This window comes from Poromitra crassiceps, assembly GCF_964638095.1.
Source record: "Poromitra crassiceps genome assembly, chromosome: 8".
Classification (NCBI taxonomy): Eukaryota; Metazoa; Chordata; class Actinopteri; order Beryciformes; family Melamphaidae; genus Poromitra; species Poromitra crassiceps.
In genome coordinates this window covers 23,306,403-23,328,031 of record NC_139629.1, presented here as the reverse complement: position 1 = coordinate 23,328,031, position 21,629 = coordinate 23,306,403, and the positions used below count along the sequence as shown (strand labels likewise).

Sequence of the window (21,629 nt, the reverse complement as noted above, 5' to 3'; positions counted from 1 at the left end):
GGTTAAATGCGGGGTTAACAGCCTTTTTTTTTGCAAAGAAGACATTAGCCCGCATTTATTCTTGTACAAAACATAATTTTCTGCATAGTATTAGTAAAGTTATAAGCGAAGATCGATTCACAAGGATCTGACAGCTGTCTCCGCCATTTGTTTTTTTTGAGGTAACCAAAGGCTTTTAGTAAGAGAGTTGCCATGGCAACCAATAACCCATGGCCATGGGTTATTGGAGTGGGTTATTGGATTTATACAATGGCTGTGAACCAATCAGATTGCTTGATTTGAGAGCCATTTTATAATAAAGATTAATATCTTGTTGTCTCAGGCGGCTGTTTACATCACGTGATGGTTGCATCTTGTGGCTTCTTCTCCCCGCAACTCGGTTGTAGTAGTAGAACACGCGCTCATGGGCGGCGCATGGTGGCTTGGAGGTGAAATGCAGCCTATTTCACACAACAATTCACATGGTTGTTTTGGGAAAACTGAAAACATGTTTCTTATTTAGCCTATTTATCTAGTTAACATAAATAATACTAATTCTTACATCGAAAAATTTGTTATTTGGAAAAAATAAAAATAAAAACGTTATATTTGTGGGGGTCCCACAAGTGTTCTGGACTATGGGGTCCCAGACTATCTATGGGGTCCAAGACCCCATAGGTCCCCCCATAACTCGAACCCTGCAAATAGTACAATTGTGGAGAAAAATCGGAAAAATACATGATCAAATACATAAATAAAGAAAATAAACTCTACCAGCATCTTAACTTGGCTTCTCAGGTTCCATACATTAAATCCTGTGCTCAGCTAAAAGATATTACTTTGCTAGATTGTGCTTTTAATAGGCTCTTAACCGTTTATCTGCCCACTCTTCTCAAAAAATATGACAGCAGCTGGAGGGACAGATTCAACCAAATCAAATGTCATGAGTACATGGCATCTGCCTCAGTCCACCAATCAGCAGACTCAGCCAGTGATTCTGTGATGCAGTCATGTTCAGTTGAACGATGAAGTCACAGCATAGATGTTTGAGTGACATCATCACTACCAATTCCCCCCCAAGTCAAAATGCAGACCTGTGTAAGTAGCAAGTTACAATGAAAGAAAAAAACAAAATCGATTAAACTTTAGTTTATTTAATAAATTCAAATTTTATTTTTCAGCAAAAGCGATACAGATAAAAGATCTCTGACTGAAGTCTAGATGTTTGGCATTCTAAAAAACAAACATTTTATTCACTTAGAAAGGCACTTTACAAATGTGACTTTGGGACAGTATGGGTTGGAATGAAATGGGAGACAAAACACCAAATAAAGCAATCATGTGAAACGACACTAGGGGAGGGTGGCAATGATGTTTGGCATTACGAAGCTCCCAGAGGTTCCCGACCTAATGACCATATCTAGACAGGTCGAAATAGCTGGGAGAAATCTCTAAGGATGGTTTCTCTTGGCACTGAAGGACAGCTTGGCGTGGGCACAAATGAAATACAGTGAAACATTTCTTAGCAGAGTATCTCAGTTTGTACAAACATTGGGAAGTGACCTGTAGCTTTAGGTGGTTCAGTGGGGCAGTGACATCCTCCTCCTCCCAAAACGCATGCACTACTATTAGGACATAATAACATGGTGTAAACTGAAGCATTGGTTTTTGAACAGTTTACCGAGCAACACGTTGAGGGCAGTTTCACATTTTGAAATTCAAGACATTCATTTCTATGATGCATCGTGTCTGTGTGTGTCTAAAGGGGATCACCACTCCATTCAAGAATTTGAAGTTATTCCTATAGTGCAGGACAATGCTATCCTTCCTGAAGCCACAGACCCTAAACATAAGATTCAAAGTGACGTTACAATTAAGGTATAAAGTATGAAGCATTGAAGCTGCTTCAAGGAATGAATAAATGTCGTCAATTCTGAAGCAGAAAAATGCACTTTTGTCCTCCGAAAATCCCTCTGGATGCTCTCCCATTTTTTCCACTTCACACCCCCGGGCTTCTTCTGTGATGATGACACAAGTTCAAGACCTGGTTACCTGGTTTCTGGCTATTAGATAGAGGCGCTATGTGTTCACAAATATTGACTGGATTGATGACTGTTGTGATGCTTTTAAATGTCCATTTTACTCTCTTCTTTTCTTGTATTTCCCTGTCAACCATTTTATGTGAAGCACTTTGAATTGCCTCTGTGTATGAAATGTGATATACAAATAAACTTGACTTGGATTGTCCTAGACCTAGACCACAGGAATAAATATGAATTCTTTAACCGAGTGGTGTCCCCCTTTATGGTCTCTTGTAGTGCAGTGCTGTGTGTTGGAGGACTTGCAGTGGGAGAGAGGGGGGGGGGGGGGGGAGGTCTCTATGCCTGGGCCAGGGCTTGTTTGAGGTCTCGGAGCAGCATGGAGGCCATGACGCTCTTGTCTGTGTTGATGGTAAGCAGAGCGCTGGACGACTCCCTCAACTCCAACGACACCAAGACCAGAGCTCCACTGCTCACCGTCCTGCCTGCAAACCTGCAGCGAGACAACAGCACAGGGTGAGCTGCATGGACTCAACCAACACCACAGACATCTTTCATCAAGCGGCTATCGTTTAATGACCGCATCCTAACTAGGGCTGTAACTAACGATTATTTTCATTGTCGATTCATCGGTTGATTATTTTCTGGATTAATCGATTAGTTGTTCCCTCCATAGAAACCAAGAAAATTGGTGAAAGATGTTGATCGCTGTTTCCCAAAGCCCAAGATGACATCCTCAAATGTTTTGTTTGGTCCACGACTCAAAGATATTCAGTTTACTGTCATTGAGGAGTAAAGAAACCAGAAAATATTCACATGTAAGAAGCTGGAATCAGGGAGATTTTACCTGTATTTTTTCTTAGAAGAATTACTCAAAACAGATTAATCAATTATCAAAACAGTTGCCAATTTAATATTTGATAACTAATCGACAAATCGTTGCAGCTCTAGTCTCAACTGTAACTGCTGCAGTCTTTAACAGAGAAATTATACCAGCATAAAGCCGAATCTTTACTAGCTAAGGATTCTGTGTAAAGACAATCATATCAGCTAAAAGGTAGATAGAGTAGCCAGTGGAAACTGGTCATGATTCTATCCTGGCTCTGCTACTATTTATATATATTTTTTATATAATTTTGAGCTGGGTATGCTATGGGTAGGCTATGTTTCCATACAACTGCCAGGGGGACTTTTGACCAGTTTACATCAGCTGGGTTGGAGTAAACAGTACAGCAGAATAAAACTAATAAATGCACTTAGCAATATTCTAACATTACACATACAACTAGAACAGCTTCATACATGGGAGAAAAAACATTTATATTTCTTAGAGGTAATTTTACTGACAACATTACAGAACATGCAAAGGCATCTTTGAACTGTTGTGCAATGAGATTCCATTCATCTGGCCGATCATGAGCCAAACCTGCTATTTATTCATTTATTTGTGTATCCATTACAAATCTTTGCATCATTTCTTCATAAACAAAATACAGTTTCCGTCTCAAGTAAATGATTTTTGCCATTTCAAAGAAATGTCCTCTTTCCAGTCCGCTTTTCTAATTGAATGAGGCATAATTCACAAGAAGATACTTGGGGGTGAACAGCTAATAAAGTTGCAGGGTACATTAAAAGAGAGATGAACAGTCAATGTGGGTGCTGCTAAGCCATAAACCTGCACACTTAACTCACATCCCCCCTCTCAACAACACACACCCCGCTCCCCCACCTGACCCGTAACTCACATCCCCCCTCTCAACAACACACACCCCGCTCCCCCACCTGACCCGTAACTCACATCCCCCCTCTCAACAACACACACCCCGCTCCCCCACCTGACCCGTAACTCACATCCCCCCTCTCAACAACACACACCCCGCTCCCCCACCTGACCCGTAACTCACATCCCCCCTCTCAACAACACACACCCCGCTCCCCCACCTGACCCGTAACTCACATCCCCCCTCTCAACAACACACACCCCGCTCCCCCACCTGACCCGTAAATCCTCAAATTAGAAAATCCTCTTAACACCACAAACCTTGTAATTACCCAATATTAGTGCGAGTGTGAGACAGAAGAGGAGAGCGGTGTGACGGGGAGAGCAGAGCTATAGGCAGACAGTCTATTATCCCAGCTGACTAAAAAGCCATTATGGTGGAGACACGCCCTTTATGCCAATCAAACAGAATCCCGCCTGTTTTTATGGACTGTGTGTGTATGAGGGGTGGGCGCCTAGGGACCCCCACGGGGGGAGGACACCCTGTCCCACCCGCTCCTCCTGGGGCACTGGGAGAATTCTGGGTTCATCGTTTCCTTGGATACCGTCCCTGCAGACTGCGGGGGCAAATGCGGGCGCACATGGTCCCCATTGAGAGCGCTAACAAGAGGCAGACAGGGGCTGTGACCCAGGCCGACCCTCTTTTTAGGGCCACAGAGCTGAGCAGGGGACCCCCCCCCCCCCCTCCCCCTCCTCTCGCCCGCTCCCCCCCTTCTGCATCTCGGAGCCTCACATGGCTAAACTCCCGGCCATCTGCCTCCATTTAGCACGACATCGCCGGAACAAAGACCCCCCATGGCACCCCGCTTAGGCCTGACAAACAGCCCACAAAGACCCTCACTTAGGCCTGACTAAAGCCCGTGAAGAGCCCCCGCAGGTTGGCCTGTCACAGAGCCCCGCTACGCTGCTGCGCGACGGGAGTGACGAGGCACGTCCCCCCACCAATTAGCACACACACATTAAGGAGCGGGGGGTGGTGGAGGGGGCACACACACTGAAGCGCACGCGCTCGCAAAAACCCAGTCCGTCTGGGCGTGCCTCTGGGGAGCTGCTAAATTACCATCAACACAGCAGAGGGAGTTTATCAGGAAGCCGTTAGAGAGAGGAGAGAGAGTCCTCCTCTGGCTTAATTAAAATATGAGCCACTTCAGCAGGAAACGGCAGCCATTGAAGAAGAGGAGTCATCTCGGTTTCCTCCAAGTCCTCTCAAACACGCGTCCCCCTTCACTCCGCTCACACTTTTTTTTTTTATATAATTCAGCGCTGGCGTAATTAATCCAAATGACTAATGGTACAAAATTCAGGATTTGTCAATTAGTCCAACATTCCATTCAAACATAAAAAAAACATGAAGATATTAAACCCGTTTGTGCAGAAAACAATGGCTTCTTCATGCAGACGGTATTCAATATATATACTGTCCCAACACAAGCACATGTACTGTAGGGCTGGGCAATATATTGATATTATATCTATATGGTGATATGAGACTAGATCTCGTCTTAGATTTTGGATATTGTAATACAGTATCGTGATACGGCATACGTGTTGTGTTTCCTGCTTTTAAAGGCTGCATTACAGTAAAGTGATGTCATTTTCTGAACTTGACAGACTGTTCTAGCTGTTCTATTATTTGTCTTTACCCACGTAGTCATTATATCCAAATTATTACTGATGATTATTGATCCAAAATCTCATTGTGTAAATATGTTGTGAAAGCACCAATAGTCATCCCTACAATATCGTTGCCGTATCGATATCTCGAGGTTTTCCTTGAAAGATATCGAGATATTTGTCCACGATATATCCCCGCCCTAAGCACATGTATAAACACATGGAGGCTACACACAGCCCGAGGTGTCTATGCGGTCCCTGTGGCTTTGCTAATGGATTTAGGATCTAAATCTATCATTTGCTCAGCCAGTTAACACTCCACCCTGGGGCTGCTTTCACTCCGTCTCGGGAGACCCGCGCCGCCGCCGGCCTTTGTTCACGCGCGTTAACACGCGTGCGATTAAGACACGAGAGCACGCTTTGATCCTGTTCCTTTGGATATTCTTCATCCTCAAGTTTGTGCGCGAGACCAGATCGACATCAGATCCAGATCTGTAGTCCGAACACAAAACGGGTGCACTCGTAAGAGAGAGGGACTAGGAGGGAAAGTTTAAGGACTAGCCCGGGCCTTCAACGGGTCATTGGTATTCCCCTGCACTCGTCACGTACGCGGGCGGGGGGGCGGGGCTAAAACACTGGATGAATTGCGGCGTATGGAAAGAAAAGCAAAGCGTAACCCCGGGACTTAGAGCGGGGCGGATTGGCATCGATCGGACCGGGCCGCGGCTAAGCATCGCTCTCCAATTATCTGTGATTCTCCTCAGTGCAGAGAGCCTGTGTGTGTGTGCGTGTGTGTGTGCGTGTGTGTGTGTGCGTGTGTGCGTGTGCGTGTGTGTGCCATCTGCCTCCCCTCTGCACCGCACCACGGCAAACACAACGCGCGGCGCGTCACCTTTACAGAGGGACGACACAGGCCACCGACCGCTCCGGCTCAGCAACCCAGAATGCAGCAGGGCTTAACCCGCAGCAGCAGCAGCCCCCCTGCAGGGCTTAACCCGCAGCAGCAGCAGCACACGCCCCCCTGCAGGGCTTAACCCGCAGCAGCAGCAGCCCCCCTGCAGGGCTTAACCCGCAGCAGCAGCAGCACACGCCCCCCTGCAGGGCTTAACCCGCAGCAGCAGCAGCACACGCCCCCCTGCAGGGCTTAACCCGCAGCAGCACACGCCCCCCTGCAGGGCTTAACCCGCAGCAGCAGCAGCACACGCCCCCCTGCAAGGCTTAACCCGCAGCAGCAGCACACGCCCCCCTGCAAGGCTTAACCCGCAGCAGCAGCACACGCCCCCCTGCAGGGCTTAACCCGCAGCAGCAGCAGCACACACCCCCCTGCAGGGCTTAACCCGCAGCAGCAGCAGCAGCACACGCCCCCCCGCGTCTGCATCTGGAGTCAACAGTCGAGCAGCGGAGAAAGTGTCAACGTACGCCGCCGCTGTAGAGATGCACCGCGATATCGCTACGTCATCGGTATCGGCCGATAAAGGCTTTAAAATGAAACGTCGGCATCGGCCCCGAAACGAATATTCTTTCGATATGACAGGCCGATAAAATGACGCTTTAATTATGCCCAAATATGGCATGTTTTACATAACCCAAGTTGTTTTCTTATTTTGCCCAGTGAATGTGTACATTTTTGGAAAGCAAGCTATGTCTGCATCTGCCAGTGTGGGCCGTCACGATGAGAGGAGGCAAAATAATGTGTTCATTCCACTACAGGAGAGACTTGATGTTCTCTGAAATTTGGTAGAAAAAAACACATATATAGAGTTGAAATATATCAGCATATTGGATATCGGCAAAAAAAATCCAATATCCAATCCGTGCATCTCTAGTTTGGCTGCAAGACTAAAAAGCTAAAAAGGCAGCTTGTGTTCACCAAAACCACCCCGGGTCTATTCTAACGTGTGGCAGCTGCAGTTTGGACGCTATTGTTCCAGCCTGATTCCTGGCACAGGTGGACAAGTGGAGAAGTGTCCTTCAGCTGGGTGGTCAGTGAGGCCAGACCAGAGCCCAACGCCACTGAGCAGCCTCAGACCAGGCAGATGGCCAGAGCTATTAGCCCCGATTAGAACCGGGGACCCTCCAGCACATCTCCAGAGCACGGCCATACGGACACACCACGCCGACACACCGGGAGGGCAGCGGGGCAGACCGACGTGGAAGGTAGGGAGAGGACAAATGCAAACTATGAGGAGAGGAGAGACGAGAAGGACAACATGGACAACAGGACTTTCCAACTCAACAAGGACACAAGGCAAATGTATAACCTATGACTGAGTTAAACATGACACCGATATAAACACGACTACATGTTGTCATCTTCATCGTTCTCATTAATAACCCGCATTTCTACAGTTACCACAGCTACCAGTACTTTGCCTCAAATCCATGCGGATCATAGGCTACAGTCAGTGCCGACTAAAGCAATCTAAAACAGACTAAAGCAATCTAAAACAGACTAAAGCAATCTAAAACAGACTAAAGCAATCTAAAACAGACTAAAGTAATCTAAAACAGAGAGGCCATAGCTTTAATAAGTCGGGTTAAACATTTAATGAAGGAGAGCCAATTCAATCTTAAATAGGAACAGGAATTCAACTCCACTACAAAAGGGGAAAATTCCCAGTCTTTAGAGAAACATAATCAAATTATATCAAAGTATAGAGCAAAGAGAAAGCATTGCGTATAAATCAAGGGGTTCAGTGTTTTTTTTTTTTTCAAATTAGGCTCTAACCAGAAGGATTGGCAATGCATGCAAAATTCGATCAAATTTGCTTTCAAACCGACTGCAAAATAGAGCACATTTATTCTATTCCGCCTGTTTAGACATAAACAAGAACAGCCTTTTCTACATTTGCTTTCCTGCTTGATTTATTGCCATCCTCCTTTCCAGCAATCAATTTCTGTGTTTCAGTGGCATCCCCCCCTCCACTCTTCCCAGAACAGGGTTTGGGAAAAGCAGTGCTGCACCCTGCTGGTCAACAAGGGGACTGCAGGAGGCCAGAGCGGCAGGGGAGAAGGGCAGGCTGTTGCTTTGTTATACCTGTGTTAACACGGCAAGACGGCAACTCGGATAATGTAGCATTAAAATCTGCAATATTCCTCAGTGTCATGCAAAAAGCCTCTACTTAGTGCAAAACACATACAACATATGTTGAAAACGGTATACTATTTACCGGAAGCCATTCCAGTCCATTATTTCTGCATCAAATCCAAACTCTCTCTCCTCCAAATAGGGACCGTTTGTGTCCTCTTACCTAGACTAGGAAGCCCTTTCCCTGGGGAGATCAGAGGGAGAGAACAGGGGTCCGGGATGGAGGTCACCTCACACATCACATTTAATGCAGAATGACCTCCACAATAAGCTCTCAGTGGGTGTATCCGATCAGATCGATCACTCTGGCTGCGTCGTGCGTGACTGTGTTCAGAGCACGTGCAGCGCTGTCAATACACAGAGACTACACTGGTGGGTTTATTTTCCCCAAGATTGGGTCGGGATCCAGAGTTGGGACGAGGGGAGATTAACTAACAGATCTAACCGCAGCCAGAGTTAGAAAACCGCAAAATCTAAGCGCCGTGACACCACAATAATGACAAATAAAAATATATATAACCTGTATAGTTATTGCTGGCCAATTGAAGACCTGAAAGGACAGATTTAGAATAGTTCTAGTGAGAAACCAGGACTTTATCTGGGCAAAGAAAACAAACCTTTCCCGACTCCTTTGTAAGGATGTAACGATATACCGTTTTAAGTTATATCGCGATCTCGAGCAAGCACGATTATCGTACTGTAAGCTTTCCCTGTAATACCGTGCACACAATATGTTGCACAATACGCCACTACAAATGACTTCCTAATGGAGGACCCTTGTGAAAACATTCTCATATTAGTTTCAGTTCGATAAAGCAATATTTTTCGCCAAAGCAAAATACTTGTTTGTTTGTTTTTTCGATGGGCCATAGTACGTTTCATTTAAAACATGTATTTATCACCGTGGTGGGAATAAATACTGTGAAATACCGTAATATTTATGTAGATACCGTACCGTCATTTGAAACTTCATATTGATGATCCCTACTTCTTTGCATCCCCTTGTCCACTTCTCAAAGACAAGGCCTTCAGATTTGCCCATGACTAGGGATGTGGGCGGCAGACCACTCTTGCGTCCAAGATGTTAAGCAGCCACCCGCCACTAGCCGGAGTCAGAGCTGCAGCCGCGACAGGCAGCTGTAACCCAGATGTAAACGAGCGCAGAACAAGTATAAAGCTTAATTTATACTAACTGCGGAGTGTCCGGTTTTCGCGGAGCGGAGGCTCTGTGCGGCGAGCACGGCGCTCCGCACAAGCTCTGCGGAGGGACTGCACGGAGCTCCGCGCTCCTCTCAAAAAATGTAACTCCGCACTCACTCCGCAGAGCACGCCGCGAGCTCGTGCAGTCAATTCCAAGGCTATGATTGACTAATGTTTGCTATGGTTTGTATAGGGAAGAAGCCTCCACAAACTGACCAAGTGACCGGCGAAATCAGTGCAAAATGAACGGGTTTGAGCATCGCCATCGCCACATGAGTGAGGGAGCAACATGATCCTTTTCTCAGTTATGAGGGAGCCCATTTTAGAGTGAATAGCCTACAATTTACTACGTCAATAAAAACGATTTGAGATCGAAAAAATTTAATGCAAAGCACAAAAACAAGAAGACAACAAACTTACTTGCTAAAAACAAACTGAAAATAGCCTACAATTGCACTAGGATTGATTATTCGCCGATATAAATCAGGATCACACACGGAAGAACTGATGTGACGTTTGCATTCTCGCTAAAAACACAACGGGAGCCTGGAGGGGGATTCTCTGCTCTCTGCAGACGCTGCACTCCTACCGTATTTACCATAAAAGGATGTGCCTCTGCGGAGAGAACGGTCTTGCCGTGAACACCGCGGACGCCGGACACTCCGCAGTCAGTATAAATTTGCTTTAACTGTACTAGAGGCGTGGAGACGGACAGATGACTTCTCTAAAGAAAACCAGCACTGTTTGGCTGCAGTTTGAACAGGAAGACGATAAGGTTGTTGTGTATAAGCTGTGTCGGACCAAACTGGCATATAAGCGCTCGACCGGGGAAACGATCGGAAGCACATTCAGCTCAAGCATGTGGACGTTCATTTGCAAGCTAACCATTTAGTGAGTTGTTGTCCTGTTTTGTAATGTGCAGCAATGTTCATAATAAACTGTGCAAAGTGTGCACATTTCAGCAGCATTTAAATGAATGATTTTGTTCGCTTCGGCTCTTAAATACTGGCAATATTTTTTTTCCGGACGTTTTAACCTTATAGATTAAACTGTGAAGTGTGAATCAATTTTGACTGTTTTCTGAGTGTTTTCTTACTTATCGACTAGTCCAGAGGTTTTTCAAAGTGGGAGGCGGGCCTCCCCAGCGCCGGGGCTACAAGCAGTTTCAGGGGAGGCCCGGTGAATGAAAGTGTAAAAAATATTAGTTATTGCATTAGTTACCAAAAGGAGATCACATAGAATAGCCTAAATGTGTGCGATTTGGTTTAAAGAGATACAGTAATTGTATGTAATTTTACAGTTCTTCCCACTTTCCCAAAGTCAGAATAAATGCCTCCAGACAGACCTTGTTTTATGTATGTGATGTAGTCTGTAGTGTGTCAAACAGCAACATCAGCCTATCTTGTTTTATGTATGTGAGGTAGTCTGTAGTGTGTCAAACAGCAACATCAGACTATCTTGTTTTATGTATGTGAGGTAGTCTGTAGTGTGTCAAACAGCAACATCAGGCTACCTTGTTTTATGTATGTGAGGTAGTCTGTAGTGTGTCAAACAGCAACATCAGCCTATCTTGTTTTATGTATGTGAGGTAGTCTGTAGTGTGTCAAACAGCAACATCAGGCTACCTTGTTTTATGTATGTGAGGTAGTCTGTAGTGTGTCAAACAGCAACATCAGGCTACCTTGTTTTATGTATGTGAGGTAGTCTGTAGTGTGTCAAACAGCAACATCAGCCTATCTTGTTTTATGTATGTGATGTAGTCTGTAGTGTGTCAAACAGCAACATCAGACTATCTTGTTTTATGTATGTGAGGTAGTCTGTAGTGTGTCAAACAGCAACATCAGGCTACCTTGTTTTATGTATGTGATGTAGTCTGTAGTGTGTCAAACAGCAACATCAGGCTATCTTGTTTTATGTATGTGAGGTAGTCTGTAGTGTGTCAAACAGCAACATCAGGCTACCTTGTTTTATGTATGTGAGGCAGTCTGTAGTGTGTCAAACAGCAACATCAGACTATCTTGTTTTATGTATGTGAGGTAGTCTGTAGTGTGTCAAACAGCAACATCAGGCTACCTTGTTTTATGTATGTGATGTAGTCTGTAGTGTGTCAAACAGCAACATCAGGCTATCTTGTTTTATGTATGTGAGGTAGTCTGTAGCGTGTCAAACAGCAACATCAGGCTATCTTGTTTTATGTATGTGAGGTAGTCTGTAGTGTGTCAAACAGCAACATCAGCCTATCTTGTTTTATGTATGTGATGTAGTCTGTAGTGTGTCAAACAGCAACATCAGGCTACCTTGTTTTATGTATGTGATGTAGTCTGTAGTGTGTCAAACAGCAACATCAGCCTATCTTGTTTTATGTATGTGAGGTAGTCTGTAGTGTGTCAAACAGCAACATCAGCCTATCTTGTTTTATGTATGTGAGGTAGTCTGTAGTGTGTCAAACAGCAACATCAGGCTACCTTGTTTTATGTATGTGATGTAGTCTGTAGTGTGTCAAACAGCAACATCAGGCTACCTTGTTTTATGTATGTGATGTAGTCTGTAGTGTGTCAAACAGCAACATCAGCCTATCTTGTTTTATGTATGTGATGTAGTCTGTAGTGTGTCAAACAGCAACATCAGCCTATCTTGTTTTATGTATGTGATGTAGTCTGTAGTGTGTCAAACAGCAACATCAGCCTATCTTGTTTTATGTATGTGATGTAGTCTGTAGTGTGTCAAACAGCAACATCAGACTATCTTGTTTTATGTATGTGATGTAGTCTGTAGTGTGTCAAACAGCAACATCAGCCTATCTTGTTTTATGTATGTGATGTAGTCTGTAGTGTGTCAAACAGCAACATCAGCCTATCTTGTTTTATGTATGTGAGGTAGTCTGTAGTGTGTCAAACAGCAACATCAGCCTATCTTGTTTTATGTATGTGAGGTAGTCTGTAGTGTGTCAAACAGCAACATCAGGCTACCTTGTTTTATGTATGTGATGTAGTCTGTAGTGTGTCAAACAGCAACATCAGGCTACCTTGTTTTATGTATGTGAGGTAGTCTGTAGTGTGTCAAACAGCAACATCAGCCTATCTTGTTTTATGTATGTGATGTAGTCTGTAGTGTGTCAAACAGCAACATCAGCCTATCTTGTTTTATGTATGTGATGTAGTCTGTAGTGTGTCAAACAGCAACATCAGCCTATCTTGTTTTATGTATGTGAGGTAGTCTGTAGTGTGTCAAACAGCAACATCAGCCTATCTTGTTTTATGTATGTGATGTAGTCTGTAGTGTCTCAAACAGCAACATCAGGCTACCTTGTTTTATGTATGTGATGTAGTCTGTAGTGTGTCAAACAGCAACATCAGCCTATCTTGTTTTATGTATGTGAGGTAGTCTGTAGTGTGTCAAACAGCAACATCAGCCTATCTTGTTTTATGTATGTGATGTAGTCTGTAGTGTGTCAAACAGCAACATCAGCCTATCTTGTTTTATGTATGTGATGTAGTCTGTAGTGTGTCAAACAGCAACATCAGCCTATCTTGTTTTATGTATGTGAGGTAGTCTGTAGTGTGTCAAACAGCAACATCAGCCTATCTTGTTTTATGTATGTGATGTAGTCTGTAGTGTGTCAAACAGCAACATCAGCCTATCTTGTTTTATGTATGTGATGTAGTCTGTAGTGTGTCAAACAGCAACATCAGCCTATCTTGTTTTATGTATGTGAGGTAGTCTGTAGTGTGTCAAACAGCAACATCAGCCTATCTTGTTTTATGTATGTGATGTAGTCTGTAGTGTGTCAAACAGCAACATCAGCCTATCTTGTTTTATGTATGTGAGGTAGTCTGTAGTGTGTCAAACAGCAACATCAGCCTATCTTGTTTTATGTATGTGATGTAGTCTGTAGTGTGTCAAACAGCAACATCAGCCTATCTTGTTTTATGTATGTGAGGTAGTCTGTAGTGTGTCAAACAGCAACATCAGCCTATCTTGTTTTATGTATGTGATGTAGTCTGTAGTGTGTCAAACAGCAACATCAGCCTATCTTGTTTTATGTATGTGAGGTAGTCTGTAGTGTGTCAAACAGCAACATCAGCCTATCTTGTTTTATGTATGTGATGTAGTCTGTAGTGTGTCAAACAGCAACATCAGCCTATCTTGTTTTATGTATGTGATGTAGTCTGTAGTGTGTCAAACAGCAACATCAGCCTATCTTGTTTTATGTATGTGAGGTAGTCTGTAGTGTGTCAAACAGCAACATCAGCCTATCTTGTTTTATGTATGTGATGTAGTCTGTAGTGTGTCAAACAGCAACATCAGCCTATCTTGTTTTATGTATGTGATGTAGTCTGTAGTGTGTCAAACAGCAACATCAGCCTATCTTGTTTTATGTATGTGAGGTAGTCTGTAGTGTGTCAAACAGCAACATCAGCCTATCTTGTTTTATGTATGTGATGTAGTCTGTAGTGTGTCAAACAGCAACATCAGCCTATCTTGTTTTATGTATGTGAGGTAGTCTGTAGTGTGTCAAACAGCAACATCAGCCTATCTTGTTTTATGTATGTGATGTAGTCTGTAGTGTGTCAAACAGCAACATCAGCCTATCTTGTTTTATGTATGTGAGGTAGTCTGTAGTGTGTCAAACAGCAACATCAGCCTATCTTGTTTTATGTATGTGAGGTAGTCTGTAGTGTGTCAAACAGCAACATCAGCCTATCTTGTTTTATGTATGTGAGGTAGTCTGTAGTGTGTCAAACAGCAACATCAGCCTATCTTGTTTTATGTATGTGATGTAGTCTGTAGTGTGTCAAACAGCAACATCAGCCTATCTTGTTTTATGTATGTGAGGTAGTCTGTAGTGTGTCAAACAGCAACATCAGCCTATCTTGTTTTATGTATGTGATGTAGTCTGTAGTGTGTCAAACAGCAACATCAGCCTATCTTGTTTTATGTATGTGAGGTAGTCTGTAGTGTGTCAAACAGCAACATCAGCCTATCTTGTTTTATGTATGTGATGTAGTCTGTAGTGTGTCAAACAGCAACATCAGCCTATCTTGTTTTATGTATGTGATGTAGTCTGTAGTGTGTCAAACAGCAACATCAGGCTACCTTGTTTTATGTATGTGAGGTAGTCTGTAGTGTGTCAAACAGCAACATCAGCCTATCTTGTTTTATGTATGTGAGGTAGTCTGTAGTGTGTCAAACAGCAACATCAGGCTACCTTGTTTTATGTATGTGATGTAGTCTGTAGTGTGTCAAACAGCAACATCAGCCTATCTTGTTTTATGTATGTGAGGTAGTCTGTAGTGTGTCAAACAGCAACATCAGCCTATCTTGTTTTATGTATGTGAGGTAGTCTGTAGTGTGTCAAACAGCAACATCAGCCTATCTTGTTTTATGTATGTGAGGCAGTCTGTAGTGTGTCAAACAGCAACATCAGCCTATCTTGTTTTATGTATGTGAGGTAGTCTGTAGTGTGTCAAACAGCAACATCAGCCTATCTTGTTTTATGTATGTGAGGTAGTCTGTAGTGTGTCAAACAGCAACATCAGGCTACCTTGTTTTATGTATGTGATGTAGTCTGTAGTGTGTCAAACAGCAACATCAGCCTATCTTGTTTTATGTATGTGATGTAGTCTGTAGTGTGTCAAACAGCAACATCAGCCTATCTTGTTTTATGTATGTGATGTAGTCTGTAGTGTGTCAAACAGCAACATCAGCCTATCTTGTTTTATGTATGTGAGGTAGTCGGTAGTGTGTCAAACAGCAACATCAGCCTATCTTGTTTTATGTATGTGATGTAGTCTATAGTGTGTCAAACAGCAACATCAGCCTATCTTGTTTTATGTATGTGAGGTAGTCTGTAGTGTGTCAAACAGCAACATCAGCCTATCTTGTTTTATGTATGTGATGTAGTCTGTAGTGTGTCAAACAGCAACATCAGGCTATCTTGTTTTATGTATGTGAGGTAGTCTGTAGTGTGTCAAACAGCAACATCAGACTATCTTGTTTTATGTATGTGAGGTAGTCTGTAGTGTGTCAAACAGCAACATCAGCCTATCTTGTTTTATGTATGTGAGGTAGTCTGTAGTAACAGCAACATCAGCCTATCTTGTTTTATGTATGTGAGGTAGTCTGTAGTGTGTCAAACAGCAACATCAGACTATCTTGTTTTATGTATGTGATGTAGTCTGTAGTGTGTCAAACAGCAACATCAGCCTATCTTGTTTTATGTATGTGATGTAGTCTGTAGTGTGTCAAACAGCAACATCAGCCTATCTTGTTTTATGTATGTGATGTAGTCTGTAGTGTGTCAAACAGCAACATCAGGCTATCTTGTTTTATGTATGTGAGGTAGTCTGTAGTGTGTCAAACAGCAACATCAGCCTATCTTGTTTTATGTATGTGAGGTAGTCTGTAGTGTGTCAAACAGCAACATCAGACTATCTTGTTTTATGTATGTGATGTAGTCTGTAGTGTGTCAAACAGCAACATCAGCCTATCTTGTTTTATGTATGTGAGGTAGTCTGTAGTGTGTCAAACAGCAACATCAGCCTATCTTGTTTTATGTATGTGAGGTAGTCTGTAGTGTGTCAAACAGCAACATCAGCCTATCTTGTTTTATGTATGTGATGTAGTCTGTAGTGTGTCAAACAGCAACATCAGCCTATCTTGTTTTATGTATGTGATGTAGTCTGTAGTGTGTCAAACAGCAACATCAGCCTATCTTGTTTTATGTATGTGATGTAGTCTGTAGTGTGTCAAACAGCAACATCAGCCTATCTTGTTTTATGTATGTGAGGTAGTCTGTAGTGTGTCAAACAGCAACATCAGCCTATCTTGTTTTATGTATGTGATGTAGTCTGTAGTGTGTCAAACAGCAACATCAGCCTATCTTGTTTTATGTATGTGAGGTAGTCTGTAGTGTGTCAAACAGCAACATCAGCCTATCTTGTTTTATGTATGTGATGTAGTCTGTAGTGTGTCAAACAGCAACATCAGGCTACCTTGTTTTATGTATGTGATGTAGTCTGTAGTGTGTCAAACAGCAACATCAGGCTATCTTGTTTTATGTATGTGAGGTAGTCTGTAGTGTGTCAAACAGCAACATCAGGCTATCTTGTTTTATGTATGTGAGGTAGTCTGTAGTGTGTCAAACAGCAACATCAGGCTACCTTGTTTTATGTATGTGATGTAGTCTGTAGTGTGTCAAACAGCAACATCAGCCTATCTTGTTTTATGTATGTGAGGTAGTCTGTAGTGTGTCAAACAGCAACATCAGGCTACCTTGTTTTATGTATGTGAGGTAGTCTGTAGTGTGTCAAACAGCAACATCAGCCTATCTTGTTTTATGTATGTGAGGTAGTCTGTAGTGTGTCAAACAGCAACATCAGACTATCTTGTTTTATGTATGTGAGGTAGTCTGTAGTGTGTCAAACAGCAACATCAGACTATCTTGTTTTATGTATGTGAGGTAGTCTGTAGTGTGTCAAACAGCAACATCAGACTATCTTGTTTTATGTATGTGAGGTAGTCTGTAGTGTGTCAAACAGCAACATCAGACTATCTTGTTTTATGTATGTGAGGTAGTCTGTAGTGTGTCAAACAGCAACATCAGCCTATCTTGTTTTATGTATGTGAGGTAGTCTGTAGTGTGTCAAACAGCAACATCAGACTATCTTGTTTTATGTATGTGAGGTAGTCTGTAGTGTGTCAAACAGCAACATCAGCCTATCTTGTTTTATGTATGTGAGGTAGTCTGTAGTGTGTCAAACAGCAACATCAGGCTACCTTGTTTTATGTATGTGATGTAGTCTGTAGTGTGTCAAACAGCAACATCAGCCTATCTTGTTTTATGTATGTGATGTAGTCTGTAGTGTGTCAAACAGCAACATCAGACTATCTTGTTTTATGTATGTGAGGTAGTCTGTAGTGTGTCAAACAGCAACATCAGCCTATCTTGTTTTATGTATGTGATGTAGTCTGTAGTGTGTCAAACAGCAACATCAGCCTATCTTGTTTTATGTATGTGAGGTAGTCTGTAGTGTGTCAAACAGCAACATCAGCCTATCTTGTTTTATGTATGTGAGGTAGTCTGTAGTGTGTCAAACAGCAACATCAGGCTATCTTGTTTTATGTATGTGAGGTAGTCTGTAGTGTGTCAAACAGCAACATCAGCCTATCTTGTTTTATGTATGTGATGTAGTCTGTAGTGTGTCAAACAGCAACATCAGGCTACCTTGTTTTATGTATGTGATGTAGTCTGTAGTGTGTCAAACAGCAACATCAGCCTATCTTGTTTTATGTATGTGAGGTAGTCTGTAGTGTGTCAAACAGCAACATCAGGCTATCTTGTTTTATGTATGTGATGTAGTCTGTAGTGTGTCAAACAGCAACATCAGCCTATCTTGTTTTATGTATGTGATGTAGTCTGTAGTGTGTCAAACAGCAACATCAGACTATCTTGTTTTATGTATGTGAGGTAGTCTGTAGTGTGTCAAACAGCAACATCAGCCTATCTTGTTTTATGTATGTGATGTAGTCTGTAGTGTGTCAAACAGCAACATCAGCCTATCTTGTTTTATGTATGTGAGGTAGTCTGTAGTGTGTCAAACAGCAACATCAGCCTATCTTGTTTTATGTATGTGAGGTAGTCTGTAGTGTGTCAAACAGCAACATCAGGCTATCTTGTTTTATGTATGTGAGGTAGTCTGTAGTGTGTCAAACAGCAACATCAGGCTATCTTGTTTTATGTATGTGAGGTAGTCTGTAGTGTGTCAAACAGCAACATCAGGCTATCTTGGCGCAATTGTTGAGGGTCTATGGGATCAATTAACATAATCATGATCCCATAGGCATCCAGGAATTGAACGAGGGGGCACCTTTTTCCAAGATTTGTCGGGGGGGAGGCCCACAGTCTCAGACTTTGAAAACCCCTGGACTCGTCGACTGGTCTATAACAAATTTGAAACTAGTCGACAGGGAAATGAGTGGCTTTGGAACATCCCTAACCGTGACGCTTCAATGAGGACGGAAGAACGGAGGATTTTTCCAATGAGCAATTCCATCACCTCCAGGACACCACAAAGGGGAGCAGCGGCCAGAGTGGGAGACAGTGTCTTGTCTTCATTATAGGACCAGAGGACAACGTCCGGAAGACCGACTTCCTCGTTAGCCGTCACAGACGCGGGAGAGATTGATGGCGCCGAGTCATTTGTGCTATTGGTTATTCCAAATGAAGTATGGGGCTTATTGGAGCCGGGCCTCTCCCACCGGCTAACATTGATTTCCACTCACTCCTCTCAGCTCTCTGTGCCCTTGTGCTATCGTGTCTCCCTTTTGCTTTTTCACGCTCCCTCATTCATACCCCCCCCCCCCCCCCCCCCCCAACCTATTTCAACATATTTTCATCTCTTCCTTCATTCACTCGTGTCCATTAATGGCGGCTCTACCCCCCTAGACTAAATCTATAAAGCAATTATCACCGTCCGACGGTGGACCGATGAGACGCGGAGAGACACGGCGAGGCGACGGAAGGCGGCAAAAGCCAAAAAGATGGACGGACAGAGAGAGAGAGAGAGAGAGAGAGAGAGAGAGAGAGGTAGGGAGAGGACGTACGGAGTGCGTCGCAGAGGGATGGAGTGAAAGACAAAGAGGAAGTGAAGGAGAGACAGCGGTGCAGAAGGAATCCAGAGACAGATGGGGGGGGGGGGGGGGGGGGGGGAGAGTGAGAGAGAGAGAGAGAGAGAGAGAGAGACAGAGCAGGAAACAGAGGGAGAGAGGGAGGTGTAATGAGAGAGAGAGACAGAGCAGGAAACAGAGGGAGAGAGGGAGGTGTAATTATCTATCAGGTGTTCGGGTGTGCGTGACAGAGGAGGAAGCTCATTAGCACACTCTGTGTACACCAATTACACAGCCAGGCGTCTCAGGGCATTCCCCTGGCATGTCTGTCTGAGGCTGCAGGCGGCCGGCCGGGGACACAGCCAGCCGCCTTCACTCTCACACACACACACGTTAGCAAGAAAGTCCACATGAACCACACTCATAAAGGGACATGTGTATGCAAGGAGCACCCGCCACCACCCACCGCGAGTCAGTACAAACTAGGCCTGCACGATATGAGGAAAATCTGCGATGTGCGATAACATCGTTCAATATAGCCACGACGATACGACTTGCGATAAATAAACAGATATTAAAGTATGCATATTAGCTATACAGTTCCTATGTCTTTCTGCTTTAATAATGCTTTTAATTTTCTTTTTCTTTAGCAACAAAACGTTTTCGGCCGTCCGGCCTTCATCAGTGTGCAAGGTTAGGGTTAGGGTCACTTGCACACTGATGAAGGCCGGACGGCCGAAAACGTTTTGTTGCTAAAGAAAAAGAAAATTAAAAAGATATTCCTTGAGTGCGGTCCCCACCTTTTCATTTATTTGTGACATTTCTATATTGGACTACGCACCTGTCTGAGCGCAGTGGTTACCTTTTCTACTTTCATTTGCTTTAATAATGCTAACATAGACCCCAAACATAGCCTATGCCCACTGAATAAAGAAATGAAATACACACTGACTCTAGCTGAAACTACACACTAGCGTGTTTGGGCTTTGGCAAGAGGGGCGGAGCGCGCTGTTTGTTGCAAGGGAAAGGTGTACGCTGGATTTACAACACAAGAGAAAATGATCAGATGCTGAGTGGGAATGCATGACGCATGTCAATAAACACTTTTGTTATTCATAAGATAATAGCGGCAGCCGTGGACGCGCGGTAAAACAAACAAGCAGTCTGGGACATCAACGCGGACAGACTAACGCGGCTAACACAGAGAGCAACAGCCAACACGGATGCTAGCTGTTGAAGAGACCGACCACATAATAAATATGACAGAGACCAAGTAGTAGAACATGCATATTCATATTTATATTATAACATGCATATTCATATTTATATTATAACATGCATATTCATCTGCAGCCAAACTACTGTAAGATCTCACTCTGCATTTATCAACCTTCTAGTTATGAGGCGACATTCATACCTTCCTGCTGCTGCCTGCATAGATATCATGTTTGCAGGGCTGCAGTTGGTCACAAGTTCATTAGCATGCATTAAAGGCCCAATATGTAACTGTTTCAACAGCTTCTAAATGTAACTGTTTCAACAGCTTCTAAATCATTTTGATGGCACACTGACTTATAATGGGGAGGACGGCACCTTTATCGTTCCCACTCCGCGCCCGAAAGCCTGTTCCTGCACCATGTCACTTTGGTGAGCTGGACGGAGCATCCAAAGTTACCTGAATGACATTCCATTTCCTGCTGCAGCTCCTTCTTATCAAAAGCTTTCAGCTGATAAACTAACTGGACACTTTTATTTTGAAGAACATATAGGAAACAAAATGTGTTTATCGCTAGGATTTAGCATCGCTTGATTAGCGGCGCTATTCTTCAATAAAACAAGTCACCACAAAATCATTTGCGGATATTTGGAGCTATCCCCCTATAGCCTAATGCCAAGGTCACACTACACAAACTATAGCCTATAGTCTAATGCCAAGGTCACACTACACAATCTGTAGCCTATAGTCTAATGCCAAGGTCACACTACACAATCTGTAGCCTATAGTCTAATGCCAAGGTCACACTACACAATCTGTAGCCTATAGCCTAATGCCAAGGTCACACTACACAAACTATAGCCTATAGTCTAATGCCAAGGTCACACTACACAATCTGTAGCCTATAGTCTAATGCCAAGGTCACACTACACAATCTGTAGCCTATAGTCTAATGCCAAGGTCACACTACACAATCTGTAGCCTATAGTCTAATGCCAAGGTCACACTACACAATCTGTAGCCTATAGTCTAATGCCAAGGTCACACTACACAATCTGTAGCCTATAGTCTAATGCCAAGGTCACACTACATCACACTACACAA

The 21,629-nt window shown here is 43.5% G+C and overlaps 1 protein-coding gene across 1 annotated transcript in view; it reads right to left on the bottom strand.

Moving 5' to 3' along the window:
• Positions 1-1,134: 1,134 nt before the first annotated feature.
• The window catches only part of ap3b1a (adaptor related protein complex 3 subunit beta 1a), a 124,195-nt gene continuing 103,700 nt past the window's right edge, over positions 1,135-21,629 (bottom strand). Inside the window, exon 27 of the mRNA XM_083640945.1 lies at positions 1,135-2,511. Coding sequence (XP_083497071.1) covers positions 2,358-2,511 — 154 coding nt within the window. The 3' untranslated portion in view covers positions 1,135-2,357. The remainder of the gene's footprint in view (positions 2,512-21,629) is intronic.